Source organism: Artibeus jamaicensis, unplaced genomic scaffold (genome assembly GCF_021234435.1).
Source record: "Artibeus jamaicensis isolate MK-2021 breed Jamaican fruit bat unplaced genomic scaffold, CSHL_Jam_final contig_867, whole genome shotgun sequence".
NCBI lineage: Eukaryota > Metazoa > Chordata > Mammalia > Chiroptera > Phyllostomidae > Artibeus > Artibeus jamaicensis.
In genome coordinates, this window is record NW_026521995.1 from 7955308 (window position 1) to 7981425 (window position 26118).

Below are 26118 nucleotides of genomic sequence, written 5' to 3' on the forward strand. Positions count from 1 at the left end.
ATCCCCATAGTGTTTACCACTATGCTTTATAATATGCTCTAACATGCTTTATAATATGCCCTATTTTGCAATGTATAAGTACACTCACATTTTGGGCCCAAGCTTTCAGGAAAAAATGTTTACATTTTAATTTTTTAACTTATTTATTTATTTATTGAAACAAAACCAATGATCACATTCCAGGGTATTATTTTGCATATGGATATTGTTATTGTATTCTATAGTTATACTTTTAATGCATAAACATAAATAAAATAATTAAAAACATTTATATAGCTATGGAGTTAATACTACCTATGTATAATGCACACTCTTATTTTTTTCTCAAATATTTGAGCAAAAGAGTGCACATTATATATGGCAAAATGCGGTAATTATTTCATGCTCTATTTATTGCTCTTTTCTTCTGGTAGGATGTAATTTCCATGAAAGGACAGAAATCTTTTGTGGTTTTTTTCCCCCACTATTGTATTATAAGCTCTTAGAACAGAGCCTGGCACATAGTAGGGTCTCAGCAAACATTTTTCAGCTTCATCGAATCACAGAATAAGTCAAAAGGATGATTCACATTAGATACAATAAATTTGATGGCCCTTTGTTGAAAATCAGTAAAACCCATAGTAGAGAAAGATTTGCCCTGGTCATCACAAACCACACCCAAATCTTATGGCTAAAACAATAATTTATTATTGCCTATTACAGTTTGGGAGGTCGGCCAGCTCAGCTGAGCGTGTACAGTTAGATGGTGGCTGAGACTGGGATCATCCAGGGCTCCTTCGTTCCCGTGACTGATGCCTGCGTAGGATGGTTGGGAAGTTGCAGGCTGGTCAGGTTTCTCTTTTTCTAAGTGGCATCTCCACTAGTCTGGCTTGGGCTTTTTGAAAGCATGGAAGTAGTCAAGATTTTTACATGGTGGCTGGCTTCCCATAGCACAAGTGTTTCAACAGGCCCAGATGGCAGCTGCAAGTCTTCTTGTAGCCTTAGATGCCTCAGAGTCATTTTCACTATTTGATATGGGAGTACCACCGACATATATAAAGAGGGAAGGAACTGATAGTCTGCCTCTTGGAGACAAGATCCCACAAGGGTAATGAACTTTTGAAATCATGAACAAAATATTATAGAAAGATACAGGTGCTGGTGTGAAAGGTACCAACTTGGGAGAATTGTCAACTCCCCATCTCAAAGACTATTCCCTCTTCAGGCTCAAGCCCGTAATTCTTATAGGAATAGGGAGGGGAGAGCTTTTTTTCTATCCAATTATTGTCAGCTTCTGACATGCTTGGGTCCTCTCTACTCATCTTTCTACCTCTGAGTGTGCTCGGGCCCTGTTCATTCACTGTTCTAACTTTTGGCATGCCCGCTGTAAAACCTCCCCCTGCGCCATCTTGACCAACGAGGGGGACTCCCTGGTGCTCCCTCACTACGTATGGCAACAATTCTCCCCTTTGAAACTCTGGATCCATGTAATCTTACAAGGATAAATGGATGGAGGTCGCATCTTCTGTAGTTACTTTCTGCTGTGAAGGGACATAGTTTTACAAAACTGTCCCCAGGTCCAGAGATTCTTACTACCTACTAAAGGAAGAAGGGGGTCAAAAATGGAGCGAAGTCTCTGTGTGAGGGAGAAGAATTGCTGTCTTCAGAAGGTAGCATACTCAGTGTCTAGAGGTTGGCACCACTGAATAAGCGAAGCTGGTAAATGGCTGTGTATTTCAAGAGGCAGTGTTGCATGTGAGCTTCCCACGTGAGACCTAGCATGTAGATAAGCAGTCAGGTATTTAGTGAAGGCTGTGCCTAGCAGTGCAGAGGGTTTGTAGTGAAATCAGAAACTGGAGAGACTAAGGATCCCCAAGATCTAACCCTGAGCAGGGCTTTGGACAGCACACCCAACAGTGGTGTATGTTTGCCGAGGAAGCCACCATCTGGGAAATGCGGACACAGGTTTTACAAGTGCTAGCATGGGCATAAACTAGAGTAGTCATCAAAAATAATAATAAACTAATAAGTAACATTGTCAATTAGTTTTAGGACATACTGCCCCTTTTTGAAAGGAATTTTAAGTCAAGGTGGGGAATTAAAGCCCAAGAAGTGGTTGCCCTTGGCAGCTTGGCGTGCTGCTTCACCGACAGTTTGGTTTCCCTGGCTTGTTTGGGAACTGTTTTCTGGTGTCCTGGGCGGTTCATGACGGCACCTTGGTTCGGTGGATTCACTACTGTAACAATTTCAAAATTATCTTTTGTGTATGTGATATCCTTATTCCCCGAGGTTCACGTTTGATCATATTCCCCAATGTTAAGAGCCCTCTTTGTTTCCATATTGTCCCACGAGCATGGACTACCATGAAGACATATTTAGAGTCGGTGTAAATGTTAACATTCCTTTCCAGGGATAATTCTAAGGCTCTGGTGAGGGCTATCAGTTCAGCCCTTTGTGCCGAGGTTCCTGTGGCAAGGACCTAGGTTTCTGTTGCCTTGTCTATGGTGACTGCAGTGTACCTCATTATTGACCATTTTCCATGAAGCTGCTCCCATCTGTATATAATTCCCAGTCAGGTTCTGTCAGCAGCTAGTCCAACAGGTGCGGTCTGCTGGAATAAACTTTGTCAATAATTTCTAAGCCAACATGTTGGAGGTCTGAGCCTCTCTCTAAGTCCGGGAGTATGGTGGCCAGCAGGTTTAAGGTAGTGGTGGTTTGTAAGGTAACATTTGGGTTGTCTAGTGAAATGGCCTGATATTTTCCCACACGGCCTGCTGTCAGCCAGTACCCTGCTTTTTATTGAAGTAGGGTTAGGACCTGGTGTGGTACAAATACTGGAGTAGGTGGCCCCAGAGTAGATAGAATGAATGGAAATTAAGATCAAGAATAGCAATTCTGATTAGTTTGCCTTCACACAAGTCCTGACTTTACTGCACATTGGTTGTCTATTTTTGGACAAATTATAACCATTTGAGTTTCAATTTCTCATCTGTAAAGTATGGTTACATAATATCAAATTAGATTAGTAGACTCTTAGGCTTACTTTGGTGGAAAAGTTTGAGATATATTTGTTAAGAGAAATGAAAACTGATCTGACCAATTTAATTATATTAAGAGTATTACCAATTATTGGCAAGTCTAAGTTTTATGACCATGGAGAGATGCTTATTTACGTCTTTAGCTTGAATGCATGTATAGGTGATGAAAAAAGCCACAAAGTCATTCTATCACTCTATTATTTGATTTTTGCCATTAGGAGATGTGTCTATGGTAGCTGTCATTTATAAAATACACTTATTACAGATGGATTTTTAATTTTGTTTACACACCTAGTTCTTAGTAATATAAATGTGTTTATCGACGCACTGGAGAAAAGTTCCACAGTCTTTTTCAAGGCGAGTTCTGTCACCACCTCATGTTCACCGTCGGCCCTGTGATGCAGTGCGGAACGGCTGTGCTGAGCCGGTGCCAGTGCCTTGGAAGGGAAAGTCAGGAAAAGGTGTTCAAAGTAACCGTTTGTGCCTGATGTTCTTACAAAGCCACGTTCAGTTGATCTGCTTCTGACATCCATAAATGAAGAATTTCTGGATTCTTTTCCAAATTGTTTCCTATTCTTATGCCAAAACGTTAGCTCTGTTTGTACTAGGAACAATCCTAGTACATAAAAACCCTGGACCAAAAGTTCTTTCTTCCATTAGTTTATATTAGGCTTCAGTAAGAAATAGAACGAACTTTGGAGTTTTAATTGTTTTATTTATTATTATCACTGAGTTCATTTACTGGAACAGTGTAACAGAAGGACCACTGAACTAAAAGTCAGATGACCTGAGTTTTATAGTTTATGTAATCTTTTTCTGTTCACTTTGTCTTCTCTCTACCTTCTTTGTCTACCTTCTTTGTGAGGTATTTTTTAAATCTTCACTTGAGGATACATTTTTATTGATTGTAGAGAGGGAGGGAGTGGAAGGTAAGGAAGCAGAGAGAGAGAGAGAGAGAGAAGCATTGATATGAGAAAAACATTGATCCGTTGCTTCCCATATGTGCCCCTTCTGGGAATTGAACCAGCAACCAAGGTATGTGCCCTACCTGGGAATTGAACCTGCAACCTTTTTAGTGTATGAGGTGATGCTCCAACTAACTTGAGTAATCTGGTCAGGGATTTGTGGAGTATTTTAAAAATGAAATGAAACGAGGAAATGCTTTCATAGAGTAAAAATAAATAGTATTTAAATGTGAGGTATTATAATGGAAAGAAAATATTTGTACTTTCCGTAGTGTTGAAGAAGATATTTCAATTTTGCTGAAAACCTTAAATGATATGGATGGTAGAAAATTCTGTACATAGTAGTGAGCATTGTAAGGCACATTGGTATGATGTCTATTTCTCCAGCCTCATTCCTTTTATTTTTATGTAGTTGTTGTTTTCACTTTTTCCTAATAAATCTCCTTATTTCTTCCTCCCTCGTTGTACCACCCAATACACACATTTACCTGCAAATATTTTTGTTTTTCTTAAAAGGGAGCCACCATCAAGAAAGATGAGCAGACCGGGGCCATTGTGGTGGCTCGAATCATGAGAGGAGGGGCTGCAGACAGAAGCGGTACAAGTTTAAATGTTAATTGAATATAGACAAGTAATGTTACATTTTATGTGTAATATTTTAAATATATAACAGGATAATAATCTTTTGTTATAATACAACAAAACAAGTAATAGGACATTTTTCTCTGTGTTGATATATGGGACCCTATTTTAATAAATGAGAAATAAATCTCTCTCTACTCTCGGAGTTTACCTGGGCTTCCAAGGTTACCCTAAGACTTGGTTCAGTGTTTCTGACTTGAAAGGTACTACTAAAAGCATGTGCCTTTCAAAAAAAGGTAATAATTGTTTTATAAGATGAAAATAATGTGCATTTCTAGACACAGAGCAAGATGCTGTTGTGATTTCCTTGCCAGCATTATGATGTTATAGTCTTTGATTCATCGATATGTAGAGACATGAAATCTGCAACCGCAGAAGCATGAAGGTCTTCCTTCCAGTCCTCACATATTTTAAGGGAAGCAAAGAATGCTTTAAGTGTGGGCACAATCACAAATTACAGTTTCTTTTGTAGGTATCACTGCTGATTTACTGAATTTGTTGTTACTCAGGTCTGATTCATGTTGGTGATGAACTTAGGGAAGTGAATGGGATACCAGTTGAAGATAAAAAGCCTGAGGAAATAATTCAGATTTTGGTAAGTTGAAATTTTATTTTAAATTTGCAATGAAAACAAAATTGAATCACTATATTTCCCACTTGGTTATGAAGACAGGATTTGGATTTAGCTGTCCATTTGCAAATGGGGTTTGAATCCCATTTCCATCATGGAATCCTTATGCGCCTTTAGAAAAATACCTTAATTTTTATTACTTCAGTGTCTTAATTTGCAAAATTAGAATAAGGATTAAATGAGCTAAAGAATTTATTACGAGGCCTGGCCCAAGTTAGGAACTTCACAGATGCTGTCTACTCTGGTTCTGGTGATGCATTTAGCTTTTCTGTTTCTCTCACTGACATAGCCAGATTATACGCCGTACTTCCTAAGTATACAAACTAGTAAAACTAATTTGGATGTCTTAGGAACTCTAAAACAGAATTAAATTATATTGGGCTTTGGCAGTATTAATCTCAAGTTCATTTATAAGGATAAAATAAAGGGAAACTGTCCGTTACACATGAAAATATATTAGAAACCTACAGAAAGGAAAAGAAAGTTTAGTATTCCAAAACAGACCTCAGTCTGTATGCAGATGTAATATGTGATTATGTTGGCATTTTACATTAGTGGGAAAACAATGAAATTTTGTAAATGGTACAGGATTAACTGATGATTCAGTTAGAAAAAAATAAAGTTAGTCCCTATTTTACACCACACACACACAAAAATCCCAGCCCTGGCCAGGTAGCTCAGTTGGTTAGTGTTGTCTCAATACGCCAAGGTTGCAGGTTTGGTCTCCGGTAGAGCACATATAAGAAGCAACTGATGAATGCTTAAGGAAGTGCAACAACAAGTTGATGTTTCTCTTTCTCTCTTCCTCCCTTCCTCTCTCTCTCTAAAATCAGTTTTTAGAAAAATTAAAAATAAATAACTCAACAAATTAAATATTTAAGTTTAAAAAATAAAAAATTAGAGAAAGACTTTAATGATGGGAAATTCAACTAGAAAAAAATCATATGATTATAGAATTGAAAAATTTCTGTATAGAAAAAGATATATGTAAAATTTAAAAGAAAAATGAGATTGTAGGAAAAAAATTTAATATATATGATAGAAAGCTAATACTTTAATATATGGAGAATGCATAAAAATAAGAAAAAACATATACAGAAAAATTGGCAAAGCATATACACAGATAATTTATAAAAGAAAACATGGTGCCTAAAAAATACTGGATTTGTGGGGGATTTAAAAGCTTGATAATCCCTAGAGTTCTCCAGGTTATAGGGAAATGGATATGTTTATTTGCTTTTAGTAGTAGGATAAATTAGTAGAACCCTTTGAGGTGGCTCTCTAAAACTATCAAATTTTAAAATTTGCATAACCTTTATTAAAGAAATGCAGTTATTGGAAATTAACTCTAAGGAACTAATGTAAATATATATAATATTTCAAATATTTATATTTCATAAATATTTCAACATATTTAGAGATTATGAAGATTACATTGATTGAGTAATCATTCATCTATATGATATGATTACTTTGAAGCAGTCAGAATGGCTGACAGATCTATATGACTTAATAGTGGTGATAATACTACTAATTGCTTATATTGATCAAGCCCTAAGTGGTGTTCTAAGGGCATTACATACATTAACACACACACACACACACACACACACACACACACACACACACTAGAAGAATGGGAAGGGATTATAGAGAAGACCTGTGCTTTTTCTCTATCTATGCAACTCAGTATTATATGAATTCTTAATAAGATTTGTGAATTATGCCCTGGTTGGGTGGCTCAGTTGATTGGAGCATCATCCTGTGCACCAAAAAGGTTGTGGGTTCAATTCCTACTCAGGGCACATACCTAGTTTTGAAGTTGAGTCCCAGGTTGGCGTGCGTATGGGAGGGAACCAATTGATGTTTCTTTTTCTCTCTTCCTGTCTAAAGGCAATAAAAACATATCCTTGGGTGAGGATAAAAAAAGATTTGTGAATTACTTTTATGATAAGCAGAACAACAACATCACCATTTTGAAGTCACTCTTCTAAAACTCTCATATTTATACAGCTAAAACCCCATTTTCCTTGAGCCTCTGTGCTGGAGCTCCTCCTTTGGTTTAAGAGAGTGGATTCCATGCAGCTCTCCCCAGCATGGCTTTCAGGGGCTTCACTGAAATGAGCTATGATGGGAGTATTTATACCATGAAAATTGACAAACAAAACAAATCAAGCTCTTTTTTATGACACAGAGTCTTGGTGGACCAGCACATATTGATACTGAGCCTCAGAAGGATCTAACCATTCTCCCCCTTCTCTCTCCTTCACTGCCTCCTTCCTTCCCTATCTGCTGGTCTCCCTGCCTTCCTCTTTTCTTCCCTTCCTCACGCCTTTGGATATGTACCAGATATTTACCATTTTTATGGAGTTTATAATTAGAAGAGATAATAGCTATTAAGACATCATTTGTAAATAATTATATAGATATGATTACATAAATGCTGAAAAGGGAGAAAGAGAATGACGTTAAAGGGAGACCTGCTCTTGTCTGAGATAGTCAGCAAAGACTTGTGGGGATTATTGCTTGTTTTAATTAAATTTGAATCAATATTTAATCTTTTCATCTTTTAATTATTATATTTGGTATTTTATTCACCAACAGAATATAATAGAGTGTTCTTATTTTTCTGATGAGCATTGCAACTGATTGAATTATATAGTTTCACCTGCATTACTGACAGTATAGCTATTTTAGTTTCTAAAAACATAGATGCTGATACTCCAATGTAATATTGCACCTTATCTGTTCTTCACATTTACTGTTGTCTGTTTAAGGCACTGTGCATAAGTAACTTGACATGGATGGTAATATATTCATCGGCATTTTAAAAGAGCACAGGAGGTAGAAGTGGATTTAGTGGTTGATGTTTTTTAACTTATTTGACAAACTTCAGTGCTTTCTCATGTTACAGGAATTTCTAAAAAATAGTTTTCTCAGTTTGATCTATCTTAAGAGTAGAAACCCCAAGCTTGTAAATTTCCTGATGCATTTAGTTATTTAGTTTTCTACCTGTTTTATCTACTTTCTCCTTGGCTGTAGAAGTTTTCTTATAACTCTTTCTTTCCTCTGAGATCAGGCTCAGTCTCAGGGAGCAATTACGTTTAAGATCATACCCAGTATCAAAGAGGAGACACCATCTAAAGAAGGCAAGGTAATCATGACCTTAAAATCTTATTTTGCTGGTGGGGGGGTGGGTTGGGGACTAGTGTTTTTTCATCTAATATCTATCCTCTTTGTCATGGCAGGTTCATTTTAATAATCCACTTGAGAAATTTATTCTTAAATCAGAGTTAGAAGAACCTTGGCCATTTTATATATTTTTGTATTTATTCATTTTAAATAAATTTTTTCCCTAGATGTTTATCAAAGCTCTCTTCGACTATGACCCTAATGAGGATAAAGCAATTCCCTGTAAGGAAGCTGGGCTTTCTTTCAAAAAGGGAGACATTCTCCAGATTATGAGCCAGGATGATGCAACCTGGTGGCAGGCGAAGCATGAAGGTGACGCCAACCCCAGGGCAGGCTTGATTCCTTCAAAGCACTTCCAGGAAAGGTGAGCTCTTGGCGCAGAGCGATGGCCTTTCTTCAGCTGACCTTTTGTTCTCTTCAAAGTATCACTCCAGCCTAGTGGCGATAAAAATAAGCACCCAAACCTTGCCTTGGTGTCCTTTATCCCTCAGGTTTGGATTTCTGTTTTCAAGTGGGAGTAATAACCAAAAATAATATGACAGTACCAGGTCGTATGCGGTTTTTGTTATGAAATAAATGGAAAATAGCACATTAATATCTGAAACTGTATTGATGTGAAACATGGCAAAAAGGAAGAGTGATTTGGGGGTAGAGAAAATTCAGAAAAATTTGAAAGTAGAGGATTTATTTCTCAGTTTGAATAACTTCCCAGCTTTTTCTTAAGACTTTTAATATTTTGGTTTTATATTAATCTTGGGTCTGCACTGAAAATTGATAGGCTTATTGACCTTTTTCCCCAGGAGATTGGCTTTGAGACGACCAGAAATAACAGTTCAGCCCCTGAAGGTTTCCAACAGGAAATCATGTAAGTTTGTTAATAAGAATGCAGAGTGCCTCATCTTGGTGTTTATTTTTTATTATTAAAGCAGGTATTTGTGGTAGAATAATAGGTCATATTGCCTTGTGAGAGTTTTTGGATCATTACTGCACAGGAACCAAAAAATTCAAATTCAAAATTTAAGTGAATCTTTTGATGAAAGAAGTTTAGGAGTTATTTATAATAAACTCATGACTCTTTAAGAAAAGAACTAATAACTACTGTTCTCTTTGATTTCTGAATTTAGGTATTTTATTTCTCCAGAGCGAGGCAGTTTGGGTGAGATATTTCTTGGTGAAGATTAAGGGGAAAAATTCACCACATTCTTGGACACAAAAGCAATTGTGCCTAAGAACGATGAATTGTTCTTCCTCTGAGTTCCTTGCTTATCCAGAAATCATAGTAACTTTGACCTTTAACTTGTCTGTCTTGAGTTATTAGCAGACTAGATTAAAAGAAAACAAAGGTAAGAAAAAACAATGATGTAGGATTACAGAAAAAGATAGTGTGGAATTATTTGGATTTTTTTTCTATCAATGCCCTTTCTCTCAGTTTCTATTTACAGCCCATGTCAAGTCCCCATCCCATAAATTTTCTGCTTCATGTCTTTTGAATGTTTCATGGTTCTGTATTTTAAGAGCTAAAAAAACCCCTTTGTTTTCAGCATTCAAATTATACATTAAAAGGCAAAATGAGCAAATAAATGGTACTAGAATTTTACTCCAACATCTGCTTTGAGTATTGTTAAATTTTTCACATCTCCTGTTATTTCTGTCAGTGTGTAGAAGCTTATAGCCCAGGAATTACATCATAAGAGAGCCAAACTACAGTCGGTATAAATCTCCCAGGCAAGCAAATACTTCAAGTGCAGCACTGATTCAAAAGCCTGCTTGTTCTTGCTCTGCTAAGTCTGAGCAGAAGAAAAAAAACACCTTGTTGTAGAATGCCACATGTATTGTGACATCAGAAAGCTGCAAGTTTAACCATAACATTGCGCTTTAACGTCTGATGAATTTTCACTGGCATCTCCCCTGGTGAAAGGACCTTTGAGGCATCAGTTTGACTTGCTGTGTGAGGGGGTTTAAATTTGGGGTCTGCGCACATTTAATATATTTGGTGCCCGTGAGATAAAATATATACAACCTGAAAATGAAATAAATGTGTCTTCCCTTGACTCTGAACCCATACACAAATTTGAGTGTTAGACAGCTTCAAAATATACAATATATAATTATGAATTTTTATTTATTAAAATTTTTTGAAATATGTTTCTTTAAGAACTGTACAAAGTGGATAGGTTGTCTTTTTAGTACTTCTTCCCAAACTGGTTTCAGTATAGATGTGCATGAATGTGAGGGGTTGAGGAGAGAGAGAGAGAGAGAAAGAAAGTAATAATTGTAATGCAGGCTTTTTTTTGCCTGTTTATTTGCATAACCTTTATATGTTAATGCTGAAGTATTTGAATCCAAGAAATATTTATTCCAGGATTTATCTTTACTGAAATGTCATCATTTGGATGTTTTAGTAGTTTTTCTTTTTCTGGTTCTTGAATACCATTTAAAAAATATGACTGATCCTCCTTTTTCACCCTTTCTTCCTTCCTTTTTTCTTTTCTTTCTCTGTCTTTATTTCTACTTTTTACTAGATTTTGATTCACTGAAAGATGCATCATTGAGATATATACATACTCTTTACTTTTATGTAGAAATAAATCTGGTCAATATTATCTAAATGAAGTCATTATATAATATATATGACTTTGTTCAAAGACATAGTAATATGTACAGTATATATGACCTTGTTCAAAGATACAGTGTATTTCTATGAAAATTAAATAAAAATCTAGTGTCTTCATATTCAAAGAACTAAAATTCCATTTGAAATTTTTTTGTTGACTCAGAAACCCCTAAACTCAAAAGTTATGCAAAAATCATGGTGCTGTTTCGGAACATTTAAAAAGGCATTTGGAAGCACTTTGTTTTATAACCTTTGTATTTGATAGTGGTTCTTAATATAACTTAATTTTGTAAAGACCATCTGACTCAACACTTCCTGGACTTCAACATTTGGTACTTAGATTTTTAGAATAGGACATTCATGTTATGATACCTTGTGCTACATTACAGAATAAGACTATGAAGAAAAACAATATAAAATCTTTTATTTTTATGGCTTTGAATAATAATTAATAGAAAAGGCTTTAAGAAAACCATATAGTTTAATGTAAAATTTCTAAAAGAATAATTATGTTGGTATTTGTAAATTTATTTTAAAAATACTCGTGCATAAAATTTTTACAAGTGCAGTTAAAACCTAGAAAGTCATTTTTAAGTATTGAATTCAGAATAACGACTTTAGTGTGTATCAAACTGACTAGTTAACTTTTTTCCCCCACAAATTGGTTGCTCTTACTGTTCTCTTTATTTGATTCACAGTGTATTATTGATTGTAACTTCAATTTCTTCACGTAAACTTTCCATGGAGAAAAAATTCATGGAAGATGGGTCTGGACTATAGAGGTTCAGTTAATGTCAATATAGAAGTAAAAAAGGAATAGAATCCCAGCACCATGAGTTTTGGGTTTACGTTTGTGCGGCAGTGCTGGATCCTGGCTCCACAGTAGATAAAATCAAGAGCTGTGATAACCCTGACTTCCTCCGGCTCTAACACTACCATCCGAATGTGGAGCTCAGTGTGGGTGATGTTCACGTTTGCTGCTTGGTCATTTCCTCCCCTTAGCGTACACATGGAGAGAAAGTAGTATTCCTAAATAAATAATTTGCCTTTTAAAATGAAACGTACCTAACTAAAAATGAAAATCATAAATTCTTAAACATTACTAAATCTTAGAAGGTTGATGTGAGGACTCATGTCCTCCTATTTTTTTTGGAAGAATACATTAGCCAACAATGAAATTATTAATAGAATTTTATGTCCCCTTCCTCCCTTTTTCACCTAAAAATAGGTTCTTACGTAATAGATTCATATTAGTAATAGAAACAGAAGAGCAGACTCAGCTGTCTCATAGGTTTTCTTTGATTTTCTTTGACTGACTTTTAGGTGACTGCATGAAAGAGGTTGAGTATTTTGAAAATGAGTAAGAATGTATATTATGTCTTAGGTTGCATATAGGAGTGGTATTCATGACAGACATGTCAACTTGTAATTTGTGTGTTGATATAATTTAAAGTACTCAATGATTTTCTGCTAAAAGCTTCTTTTAAATAGTTTGGTTGCATTTATAAAGCAATACTACATCACCTAACCTTTAAAAAGACATATAATTTTTTTTGATTACTTGAAATATTATTTGTTTATATTGAAATCAAAGTATTTAAGTTAAGAATATCCTCCTAATTGCATAAATATTCATTTAACTTTAACTTCAATAGGATGATATTTATATGTAAGGCCAGTTTATGTTATTTAAAAAGGCTCTTATTTGTATAGTGTATTCTACAACAGAATATTCAGATATATTTATTTACAGTACTTAGTTTCAATTTTTAGTTATCAAGATATAAATATCTGAAAACTTCTATCACTGCTGATTGAATAACATCAATTAAAATTTTTCCTCTTCCGAGGGAAGATGAAGGGATTGGCCAGAGAAAATACATGCGAGACCCATGGACACAGAGAATGAGGGGGTTGCCTGAGGGAGGGGAGGAGAGATGGGTGGAGGAAGACAAAGGGAGAAAAAACTAGGACAACTGTAATAGCATAAAGTACAATTAAAATTTTTTTAAATAACAATTTTCCTTTTACAACATAGCTCTTAGAATTTTTGCAATTAAAAAGTCCAAAATGTACATTTTTTTTTGCCCTTTAAAGTTGGTAAAAACACAAAATATTTTATCCTAAAATTTGTTTTAACAAACTGTGATTGTTATCATGTGGGTAAAAAAGATCTTGAACAGCCCAAAAGGTACCCATTCAAACAGGGCGTAACCTTACTTGACAAGCATTTTGTGGATTGAAGATCACAATCTACCATCAATAGAATTCAAACACTGAGTAAACAAACGGGTTTGTTGTATGCAGTACCAGTGTTCCAGAAGGCCAGATATTTGTGAATAATAGGTATAACACTCTCCACATTTGTTGTGATACAGCTTTTCAAGTTGAGTAAGCACTTTCCTCCTGAGTGTTAAATAATGTTTATTTAGTTTATTCACCATAAAATTAATTCATAAATTAAAAGTCAAATAAAAAACTAACATGCCCTGGCTGGTGTAGCTCAGTGGATTGAGCGCGAGCCTACGAACCAAAGGATCACAGTTAGATTCCCAGTTGGGGCACATGCCTGGGTTGCAGGCCAGTTCCCAGTGGGGGATGCACAAGAGGCAACCATACATTGCTTTTCTCTCCCTCTCTCCTTCCCTTCCCCTCTAAAGATAAATAAATAAAAAATCTTTTAAAAAACCTTAACAAATAGATTAGATGGTTTATGTTCTTACATTAAATTTGTCTAAAAGTTTGTCAAATATTTTGTTAATATTGGTGGGATTTTGTGTAGCAGAATGTGGTTTCAAAAAATACTGAAAAATATTTTTCCACCAAATACTGATACTCTTTGGTAGATGCCAAAGGTTAAAGTTTATATGGAAAGAAATGAAGATGAACCAAGCTGTAAATTGCACATCTAATTACTTCATGTCACCTAGATGGTTGAGGTGAAGGCCTTTCTAATATTAGTGCTCACTTTTTGTCTCAGTAAACTGTGTTCTTAGTATATGAAGATATACTAAGTAAGGTGTTTTTCGTGTTTTTAGTGTACTTAGTATAGTGTTTTTGCTTGTAAAACACTATCAGGGGATGTGCTTTTTACCTTCTCCAGGTGAAGGATTCTAAGTCACACTGTTTCTTGCCTCTTATCTGGGAACCCAGAATCATACCAGTAAGAGAGCTGATTAGTAGTTAGGGGTGTGGTCAATCGCCATGGATTATTGCAGACTAGTAGGGGAGACTGCAGTATGGGAGGAAGAGGAGAGCCGTTTCTAGGGTGTGGATTTAACTGCCCCTGTGAATAATATTATACCTAGACAGACACAGTTTCTTCCCTTGTCCAGAGTTTCAGACATGTCCCCTTCAGAGAAACATCCAGCATTCTGGGAAAGTTTTCTCCTGCCCTGACGTGCAGAGCTCAGAGGGTGTTTTGCACAGGAGCCTTTACGCTCCATTCTCTGAAGGCAGCAAACGCGCACTTTGTGACCTGTTGTCTTCTCTGCGCTGTTTATAATTTTCCCATCCTTCTCCTCGATATTTGAAGATGTAGAGAGTGGATTTCTGATGAAACCGGGGAGAGGAGACAGGTTGAAGTTGGGGGCTTGGGGAGCAAGAGGCTGGCATGGTAGGAAAAGGTGGGAGTAGACGGGAAACCTGAAACTTATTTTCCTTAACCTCTCCCCTGTCTTATATTTTCTAGCTTGAGGTTGGAGAAATTAAAAAGTGATTTTGGTGTGATAGTGTAGTATAGTGATTAAAAACTCGTCTAGTGCCAGACTACATGGATCCAAATCTCAGTTTGGGCATTTCTGAGACCTTCATTTCTCTGTATCTCTGATTTCCTCTCTGTAAACTGGGCATAATAGCATTTGCCTCATAGAGTTGTTGGAGAATTAAATAAGTTTATTCATTAATGTGTACAGAAAGGTGCCTTTCCATAGTAAAAATTACTCCAGTATCCCAACTCTCTTCCAAGATCAACCTTTTATGTAGTTTTCTTTCCTCTTTGTTTAAACATGGTAAGTGTAAGCAAAAAAAAATTTTTTTTTGCTTTTCCTACTGGACATCTAGGAAGTATGATACTTTCTATTGTAGACACACATGTGTTTTATTAAGCTAAAATACCATTGTCTTTCTACTTAGGTATTGCATAGAAGAGGCACCCTTTTTATGGATTTATGCAGTATATTCATGACCTTTTGTTAGACTATGAAACATACTTTTACTATATGGAATGTAGATTAGAGGTGTTTATTGTGAGTTAGCGCTGATATTTTAAGGTTATTGTGTTTTATGTATGTGTGTGACATGGCTTTACATGACGCTGGTTGTCTAATCAGTCCGTCCTGCTGTGCTGTCAAAAAATATGCTCTCTGTTAACTGGCTGCTTTCTGGTGGAGTGTCTGAGATTACAGCCTGGTCAGTCTTAGCGCTGCTCATATTATTTTCACCATGCCTACTTGCTTGGCTTTGCTAACCCATCTCATGTGGTTTATTGTTTGTTTTCTAATAATTTGCTTAGATGCAGACTGCATTTTGGAGCTACTAAGAAATGGGTATGAATAAACTCACAATGTGGGTAACTCGTAATAGAAGCCTGAATAATAATGGTTTGCTTGTCATTTTTGCTAATGAACCAATACATTTTGAGGATCCATAGGTATTTGAATGTAAAAACACCATGGTACACACTTTCCTCAGTGTTTCTTTGACTGTTATTCTGCAGTTTGGAGACAGAAGGGAGCAGAGAACTGTTCTAATCAGTTCTGTTCACTCTATAAGGTCACGTATGTTCCACCTTGACTCATAGTTAGATTTTGCTTCTGTTAAGTTGCCAGTTCTTTATCCACCTTTACTTCAAGGTGAGTCTCTTAACTCAAACTTAACTCTTTAATTAACTCTTTAACTCTGTCCTATTAGTAACCTAAGAAATGTTTAGGATTATTTTTAAAATACCTTTCATCAAAGACTATACTTGCAGGGATCATTGCTATAGTGTGTTAAAATACCTTTTGTCAAATAATACAGGCAGAATGAAAATAAAAGTTTCTGCCTGACTCATTTCACATGTGTAATAAGTTGATAATTGTGAGGGTATTATTCAATTTATAGGATACTTAGACATTTTGTAGGTAAAATTAGTTGTTTCTAAAATGTTTTCTTTTATTATTTTTTATCATGAACAGATTCGTTTACAGACAGACTGTTCTATGAAAAATAAATATCCCCTTATTGAGGAGGGTATTATTTTGAAAAAATACCAACTGTATGTCCCCCTGTTTCTGTATTTAATAAGCTCTGTGAAGGCTTCATGTCTGTACTGCTTATGTATGTACATTCTTTTCAGACCAAGACTACCCTGCAGTCTAAAATGTGGTTTTTCAAAAATTCTATTTATTTGTCGATTACTAATTTTAAAATATTTAAAATATATTTGTTTTTTTTTTTTTTTGGCTTTTCTGAGATGAGGAAACAGTTGAGTGTGGTAGGTGGATTTTTGTTCCTCCCTTGGATGCCACATCTTCCTGCTTTAATTGTGTTTTTCTGCCCATTTAATCATTTTCTTTTTCATTTTCTTTGTGCTTCTCAGAGGAAATTAAAGGTACATGTACAAAAGCTTCCCTGTGTAGTCTAGTAATTTTACATACTTCACATGTGTATGGGGTTAAGTTGAATATAACAAGCAGTTTATAAAAGATTATTGTACATCCAAACTTCCAACTTGATATCACCGTACCAAAAATCATGGTTGGGGCTTTTTTTCAGAAAGGAATTTTTTTTTTTGCTTCATTTAGCAAAGATATAGAATTAGTTTGAAATAGAAGATTGTTTTTTCTTTGTCAATATTCTCAAATAAGGGCGAATGAAGAAAATGATGTTATTCCAATACACTGAAAGAGTTATTTTAGCATAAAGATGTGGGGAGATCTTCTCAACTACTTGATTTCCGCATAAGCTGTGCTTTAGTTCCAGAAGTTTTTGTACAATTTGTGAAGATTAGAGGCCTAACATCTTAAGTACTCCTTGACTTAAGTTTTTAAGACATACATAACTTGGTATTCATTTAATTCCTAGAAGCAATTAATAGCACATTATTTTAAGTGTTTTCATCTGTTCATTTTTAAAACCCAGATAAATGTAGAAATGTCATGACTTTATTCCTTTCCAACACAGCATCTCTTCCTGTCAAGAGAAAGGTTGCATCTTAACCTTAACCTTTCTGTCTGCTGCAGTGAGCTGGCATAAGTGCTGGGTTTGACATATTAGCAAAGAGCCTGATTTACAAAAATAAATTTACTCTGGGGATCAACTGTTGTCATTTCCTTAACTGTGAAAGTATAAACATCTCAGGCAAGCCTTTTATAATTTTCTTGGAACTTCAACAGGGAACCCCTGAAGAAGGTTGAAAAAGAGTTGCATGCTGTTTGAAAATGCTACTTTAAACTTAAATATAAAACAGTGTTTTATATTTAAGCGTGGCATTATGAGAGCTTTTCTCTGCTGTGCTTTACATAATGGTTTTAAGTAATTTATTTTTGCATCTGTGGCTGGGCTTCTAACTTCTGCTTTATTTCTTGGCTTTTGTTCTGATGCTTTTATACTCCATCCAGAAGATGCTGACTCTGCTGGTAACAACAATGGAGCCTATGTAGGTGAGCAATTGGCCATGGACGAGGATATCCTTCTTTCTGTTGTTCTTCAAAACCATCATATTATTTTATCCCAAATTAGTACATTCGCATTAGCATGCCATGACGTTTCCTGGGGGAAGCATGAAGCTTTATATTCAACAGGCTCAGTGGGTTGGACACAAAGGAATTCATAGTATGTTTTGGTTATTATTCAAGAAGCTTTCCAAATGCTGTATTTTTGAGAAAGGATGAAAAAGCATCTATTTGTGCTACTTTTACCCCATTAACAGTACCTGGACATTTCTAAATTATCTGGCTAGCTGTGACTTATTCAAAGCTTCTACGACTTATGTCTTTCTAAAATGTTTTGGTTGTTTTCTAATGATTTATTATTCCCTTAACACCTCTGCCCCCCACCCCCGCCAATAACCGCTGAATGAACAGCTCCAATTATAATTATGCTTCATAATTAACTGGCTAATCTTTATTGGAAGGAAAGATTTCCAGTTTAGAGATGCCCAGGAATATTATAAACAAAAACCAAGATACCCGAAATGTTCAAGGCACCAGAATTATCTTCACTCACATTTCACTTCAGACCTCTCCCCCCTTGCCGTGTGCAGCACACCAACGGCTTCCCTACTTATGGTCACGAGAGGTGATAGTGTAGGAACACAGAAATAGAGAGACTGCTTCAGTCTCCTTACCTGCAGATCAGTATTTATGTATAGTTGGCACTTGAACAACACAGGTTTGAACTCTGGGTCCACTTCCATGTGGATATTTTTCAATAAGTATACAGTCAGCCCTTTATCCCCAGGTTTCACATTTACAGATTCAACTATCCGTAGATGGAAAACAGTATTTTCTGTCTGGAGCTGGGAGTTGGTGGATGTGTTATGTAACATTCTGTGCCATTTTATATAAGGGACTTAAACATCTGCAAGATTTGCTGTCCACAGGAAGGAGGGTCCTGGAACCAATCCCCCATGGATACCGGGGGACAACTGAGTTTTGGGGGAGTCAAAATTTATATATGGATTTCAATTGAGAAGGGGTTGATGCCCATAAACTGTTCAAGGGTCAGTTGTATGTGATAACATCTCTTGGTTATTGAAGAAATGTGCCAGATGTTTTATCCCCTTTATGAAAAGGAAACCGAGGCCCAGAAAGTTTAAAGGATTTGTGTAAGGACCTAAAGACAGCAAATGGTGCAGCGTGGTTTCAAATCCACATCTCTGTAACTAATAGTATCTGGACTCTATTCTTTAAAATATGCTGGCCTCTAGTTTTTTATTCTACAAAACAGAAAACCCATGTAAAAATATAGACTATTCCTATCTTTAGCCTAGAAAAAACTATAATTTACTAAAAGAAAATCAGATGATCAGAGAGAGGTTAAAGTTGCATTAATTCTTTACTCATTTCAGAACAGCACAGTGTACCCGATACTCCATATATCACTTAACACCTCCCCTAACATCCTCAGAAACTGTAGTGGCTTAAAGCAATGAGCACTTACTATTCTCCTGGTTTTGTGGTCAGCCTGGCAGTTCTGGTCTGTTGGCTCGCTGGATCTTTGCAATCTGGCAGTTGGGCTGTGGGGTCTGGTTGTTCGGGAGGCAGTGGTGCTCAGCTGGGTGAGCTTGTTTCTGTTACCTGTGGATTTCTGCCCTCCAGTAAGCTAGCCGTTCTAGTGGTCTCAGGGTTCCAGAGATAACAGCGAAAACAATCTCTGGTAGATCAGTGCTGTTGAAGCCTCTCTTCGCATCACATCTGCTCATGTTCCATTGGCCAGAACAGTGTCATGGCCAGGGCAGAGTCGTTCTGAGAGGAGACCACCTCAGAGTGTGGACATGGAGAGAGGTGAAGAGATGGGGAGCGATGAGTGCAAGCTACTACCTCGCAGCATGGAAAGAGGGGGACCTGGTCTCTTGACCTTAAGGGCTTCTGTACTGTCAGTTAGACAGTAAGTGTATGTCCATCCAGTGAAACAACTGTGGGATGAAGCACTGTCTGATGAACGTCACATAAAATGCTATAATTCACAGGGAGAAGTGATCATCTCTGCCTGAGGCAGCAAGAGATTCAGTCCCACAAGAGATGACAATAAAATTGGGCACCACGGATTAGAAGGAATTAAGGAGCCACAGAGGATGAAGGTAGAAGTATTAGTATGGAGAGAGAAGACTGTTGCAGAGGTGTATTTAAGTTTCGGTGACATGTATGTGATCCGGCTGGAAGTTTAGCATGGTGCTTAATAATGTGAGGTCTTCAGTGACAGGCTAAGTAATTTATACGTTTGTAAATGTTTTGCCTGATGTTTATACTCAAATGATCATTTGTATAAACTTTTATTGGAAGAACAAGACGAGGTATTTAATCTGTGTATTAAAGCATGTAGGAATTTTATAAAGTTAATATTTAATCAGACACAAGTCAAGTACAAAAGCAAAGGTGTTCAACAAGGTGGGTGTTTTTAAAGAGCTCAGAGAAAATGCCTCTGGCTCTGGAAATAACTCCGTTGTTCTGTGGAGTCAGTGATAACATCTGAGAAAAAACTTTATTAGAAGCCAAATTGCAAGGTGTTGAGATGTAATGGTGGACAGTGAGAGAAAGTAGTTGAATTCAAGGTGGGTTTTTACAATTGATGGTAGGAATATTTTAGTGGGAAAGGAAAATAAGATCAATTTTGTAGAGACAGATGATCAAACCTGTGGGTTGAAAGTCTCAGATAGGAAATAACTGGTTGGACAAACCCTTAAAGCAGACTAGATTGGATGGAATTGAGACTATGGGAGTGCTTCAGGTAAAAGAATTTGGCATTACCAGGTGAAGTTAAGCACGCAGATAACCTGTGACTCAGAAAAAAATATTTTTGAATATGCAAAGGGTTTTGTGCTTCCAAGAGACCATTCTATTTACATCATCCATTTACATATGAAAATAGGGCACCATCTAGGTAAAATGGGAATATCATGAATCATAAAATAATATAAAACTTGTGGCTTACAATCTTTAGGTTGTTTATATAAAAGATATATTTTTGTTAGACACAGACATTTAAGGAATTTCATGTAAAAATTTTTGGCTCCTTTGACAAAAGATTTGACCAGGCCATTTCTTAACTCCTAATAATTAGCAGAATTGAGTTACAACTCAATTGCTGACTCCTTAAATGGAACACAAGTTCTCCAGTTTAACACAGTCCCCACCTTTCCTCATGTGTTGCCAATGCTGAGATGGGATATCAGTGGACATTCTCCTAACACTTCAGTTTGCATTTGCATTATAAGAGTTAAGTGCTTCCTTATATCCATGTTCTCAAATGTGGGGCTATAAAAGTAACCAAAAAGCATTTACAGAAAAAATTGGACAGTTTATTTGAGGACTGAATGGTATACATTAGTGTCAATAGAATAAAACTTAAGATTTTTTTCTCCCTGTCGTTAGCTTCAATAGGATGGTGACTTTGCAAGCCCCGATAAGCTATCCAGTCTATTCAACTCCTGATTTTATAAGCAGTAGTCATCCTTTTCATACCTTACTATGGCAAAGGGAAACCATGGCCAATGTGTTTAGTATACGTGCATAATGATGTTACCGCTTCCTGGTCTAAATGCTTGTACTGACACGTGTGCATTAAGAGACTGCTATGGGTTCATGTACCTAGAAGTTCATTTAGCTACTGCTGAGGCAGGGAATATAGCAAGGCACCTGAGAAGAGAAGCATACAATAAAAAAGACTTAAAAAAATGATATGTAATAATAAGATGCTTAAACTAATGGTATTTCTGATAAAAGTTTCTTCTTTTGAGGAAACGCTTCAACTGATGACCCCCCAAAATTTGAAATTACTTCTTTTGCAGAGTCTAAAAGTTTGATTATATTCTCTGGTTATTTACATATGTAATTATTGTATGATAGTAGTTCCCTCCCCCTTATTCATGTCCATGGTTTCAGTTACCCGTAATCATCTGTAGTCTACCGCAGTCTGAAAATATTAAATGAAAAATTCCAGAAACAATTCAGTAAACAATTTATGAGTCTTAAATTGCTCACCTTTATGAGTAGTGTGATGAAACTTGACCCGTCCCACTCTGTCCTGTGTGGGACATGAATCATCCCTTTGTCCAGTGTCTCCACACTGTATATGTGACCTGCTCATTAGTCACTTAGTAGTTGTCTCAGTTATTAGACCCATTGTCGCTATATGGCAGTGTTTGTGTTCAAGTAAGTCTTATTTTATTTAATAATGGCCCAAAGTGGCCATTACTTAATAATTGGCCCCAAGACTACTGCTACTGGCAATATGGATATTCCAAAGAGAAGCTATAATGTGCTTGCATTAAGGAAAAGGTGAATGTTCTCAAAGTAATAAAGAAAAAATATTGTATGCTGAGGTTGTGGAGATCGATGGTTAGAACAAATCAATCGTGAAAGTATGAAGCAGGAAAAAGAAATTTGTGTTAGTTTTGCTGTTGCACCTCAAGCTTTACAAAAGTTATAGCCATAGGGCATGATAAAGCACTTATTAGTTCAGGGGGAAAAGGCATTGAATTTGTGGGTAGGAAACCTGAACAGAAAATGTGTTCTGCTTGATGGCGATGTGTTGAGCCAGAAAGGATTTCTACGAAGACATCAGAAAGGGATCCCCTGAAATGAGTGACCACATTTACAAAATTTCTATTACAGTATATTGTTAAAATAGTTTTATTTCATTATCAGTTATTACTGATCTCTGCGTGTAATTTTTTATTTTTATACAATTTATTGAGGTAACATTGTTTAGTAAGATCATATATTTGAAGTGTACAGTTTTATGATATATCATTTATATTTTGCATTGTGTGTTCACCACCCAAAGTCAAATCTCCTTCTATCACCATACACTTAGCTCCCTCTCCCCCTGCCCTTGACTTCCCACCACTCCCCTTTCCTTCTGATAACCACCAAATGGTCTGTGTCTATGAGATTTTTGTTTGTTTGTCTTATTTGTTCATTTGTTGTTTTCAGTTTTATATCCCACATATTAGTGAAATCATATGGTTCTTGACTTTCTCTGTCTGACTTACTTCATTTATCACAATATTCTCAAGATTTATCTATGTTGTTGGAAATGGCAATATTTTGTCTTTTCTTATGGCTGAGTAGTATTCCTTTGTATGTATGCACTTCTTAATCCAGTCATCTATTGCAGGACACTTCAGTTGTTTTCATGTCTTGGCTGCTATAAATAATGAACATAAGAGTACATATGTAATGAACATAAGAGTGCACATATCTTTGCAAATAAGTATTTCCAAGCTTTTTTGGGTAGATACCCAGAAGAGGGTTTGCTGGGTCATACGGTAACTCTAGTTTTAATTTTTTTGAGAAACCTTCACACTGTTTTCCATGGTGGCGTACCAGTTTACTTTCCCACCAGCAATGAATAAGGGTTCCTTTTTCTCCACAACCTCTGCAACACTTATTATTACTTGTTAACTATAGCCAGGTATGAAGTGGTATCTCATTGTAGTTTTCATTTGCATTTCCCTAATAGCTAGTGAAGTTGAGCATCTTTTCATATATCTGTTGGCCATTTGTATATGTTTTCTTGGGCAAAGTGTCTATTGATGTCCTCTGCCCATTTTTTAATTGGGTTGTTTGTTTTTGTTGTTGCGTTTCATGAATTCTTTATATATTTTGGATATTAACCACTTGTCAGAACTATTGTTTGTAAATAGCTTCTTTCATTTAGTTGATTGCCTTTCGTCTTGTGGTTTCTTTTGCTGTGTAGAACTTTTTCGGTTTGATATAGTACCATTGATTTATTTTTGTTTTTACTTCCCTTGCCTTTGGGGTCAAATTTATAAAATCTTATCTAAGGCCACAGTTCATAAATTTAGTACCTATATTTTCTTCTGTGTAATTTATTGTTTCAGGTCTTGTGTTTAGGTCTTTGATCCATTTTGAATTAATTTTGGTATATGGGGACAAACAGTAATCTATTGTAGTTTCATGTGTCTTTGCAATTTTTGCATGTGTCTTTGCAATTTTCCCAGCACCATTTATTGAGGAGGTTTTCTTTTCTATAGTGTATGTTTTTGGTTCTTTTGTCGAAAATTATTTGCTCACATACATGTGGGTTTATTTTTGGACTGTCAGTTCTGTTGTATTGGTCTGTGTATCTGTTTTTCTGTTAATATCATGCTGCTTCAATTATCATTGCTCTGTAGTATAATTTGAAGTTAAGGCATGTGATAATTGCAGCTTCATTCTTTTTTCTCAGGATTGCTTTGGCTCTTTGGAGTCTTGTGGTTCAGTACAAATCTGATGATTTTTTGTTCTAGTTCTTTAAAAAATGCCATCGGGTTTTCTATGGAAATTGCATTAAATCTGTATATTGCTTTCAGTAATATGGTCATTTTAATTATGTTGAGTCTTCAGTTCATGATCATGGAGTGTCTTCTCATTTTTTTGGTATCATTTTCTGTCTCTTTTTGTGGCAATTATAAAAAGAATTATTTTCCTTCTGTTTCTTTTTTTTTGAAATTTCATTGTTGGTATTTAAGAATGTAGTGGATATTTGTACATAGATTTTTGTATCCTATGACTTTACTATATTTGTTTATTGTTTCTAATAGTTTTTGGTGGAGTCTTTAGGGTTTTCTATATAAAGGACTATGTTACAAGTGATAATTTTACTTCTTCATTTCCAACTTTATTTCTTTCTCTTGTCTAATTGTACTGGCTAGAACTTCCAGTACTGTGTTGAATAAGAGTGGTAAAAGTGGACCTTCTTGTCTGTTTCCTGATCTTAGGAACTGGAAAACATTCAGTTTCTCACCATGAGGCTCTATCATATATAGCCTTGTTATGTTGAGGTACTTTTTTTCAATACCCATTTTATTAAGTGTCTTACTCATAAGTGGATGTTGCATCTTGTCAAGGGCTTTTTCTGCATCTACTGATATCATATGTTATGTTTCATTTTATTAACATGGTACATCACATTGATTAATCTGCATATGTTGAACTATCCTTGTGCCCCTAGAATGAACCTCACTTAATCGTGATGTATTATTTCTTTAATGTTTTGTTGCATTCAATTTGCTAGTATCTTGTTTAGGGTTTTTGCTTCTGTACTCATCAGAGATATTGGTCTGTAGTTTTCTTGTGTGTTATCCTTGCCAAGTTTTGGTATCAGGGTTATGTTGGCCTCATCACGTGCATTAGGATGTATTGCTTCTTATGTTTTGGAAGACTTTGAGAGGATAGATATCAGATCTTTTTTGAATGTTGGGTAGAATTCACTGATGAAGCCATGTGGTCCAGGACTTTTACTTTGGGGGAGGTTTTTGAGGTCGTTTCTGTCTTCTCACAGTTTATCGGTCTGTTCAGATCTTCTACTTCTTTGCGATTCAGTCTAGGAAGGTTGTATGTTTCTAGGAACTTATCCTTTTGTGTAGATTATTGAATGTGCTGGCCTGTGTTCTTTTATAGCATTCTTGTATGATTCTTTGTATTTCTGTGGTAACTTCTTCCATTTCTGATTTTTTTAGTCTTTTCCCTTTTTTTCTCAGTAAGTCTAGCAAGAGGTTTGTCAGTTTTATTAATCTTTTCAAAGAACCAGCTCTTTATTGCATTAACATTTTTAAAATCCTCACCTAAGAATGTTTATTGATTTTTTTTGAGAGCGAGAAAGAGAAACATTGATATGAGAGGGAAATATTGATCAGTTGCCTCCTGTACCTACCCTGACTGGGGATGGAACCCATAACCTTGGTGTGTGCCTGGACTGGGGATCAAACCCCCAACCCTTGCAACCCTTTGGTGTATGGGATGATGCTCTAACCAATGAAGCCATCCAGCCAGGGTTGCATTAACTTTCTGTATATCATGCAAACCATGCTCATTAGCTTAATAATGACCGGACTTTTCCCAGACAGACCTCATATTTCTGAGTTCATTAAACTGCCTAGCTTTGTTTTCTTCTGCTTCACTGAGTTTTTTCAGAACTGCAATCTTGAGTTCTCTCTTGAATCACATTTCCATATCTTTATTTTCTGGATATTTTTCATTTTCTTTCTGAGCTGCCTCATTACCTTGGTTATTCATGATATTTGATGGATTCCTTCTCTGTCTAGGCTTGTCTAGTAGATCAATAAGAAGTCTTTCTTTTGTGTTCCAGTAGTTGGTGCAGAAGCACAAATTTTTTAGTTTCTCTTACACCTCTCTAGCTTTTCAGTTTTCTGTGGGTAATGGAAGATGTCCTGTATTCCCTGGGGAGGCCGGCGTCCCCTCTGCGACCAGGCCTCCTCAGTCCCAGGGCACCAGCCTGGTAGGAGAAGAAGATGGGCATTGGGCTTCCACGTCCATGAAATTCCAGAACTGTGACCTGTAACCAGAGGCTGCCAGCAGAGCCTCTATGATGGGTGGTGGCAGGGTG

The 26118-nt window shown here is 36.2% G+C and overlaps 1 protein-coding gene across 4 annotated transcripts in view; it reads left to right on the forward strand.

Moving 5' to 3' along the window:
• The window catches only part of MPP7 (MAGUK p55 scaffold protein 7), a 245426-nt gene that overhangs the window by 156169 nt on the left and 63139 nt on the right, over positions 1–26118 (forward strand). For all 4 annotated transcript variants that reach the window (XM_037140833.2, XM_037140832.2, XM_037140836.2 and 1 more), the window contains 5 exons: positions 4499–4580; positions 5134–5219; positions 8335–8409; positions 8615–8811; positions 9248–9312. In XM_037140833.2, coding sequence (XP_036996728.2) covers positions 4499–4580; positions 5134–5219; positions 8335–8409; positions 8615–8811; positions 9248–9312 — 505 coding nt within the window. The remainder of the gene's footprint in view (positions 1–4498; positions 4581–5133; positions 5220–8334; positions 8410–8614; positions 8812–9247; positions 9313–26118) is intronic.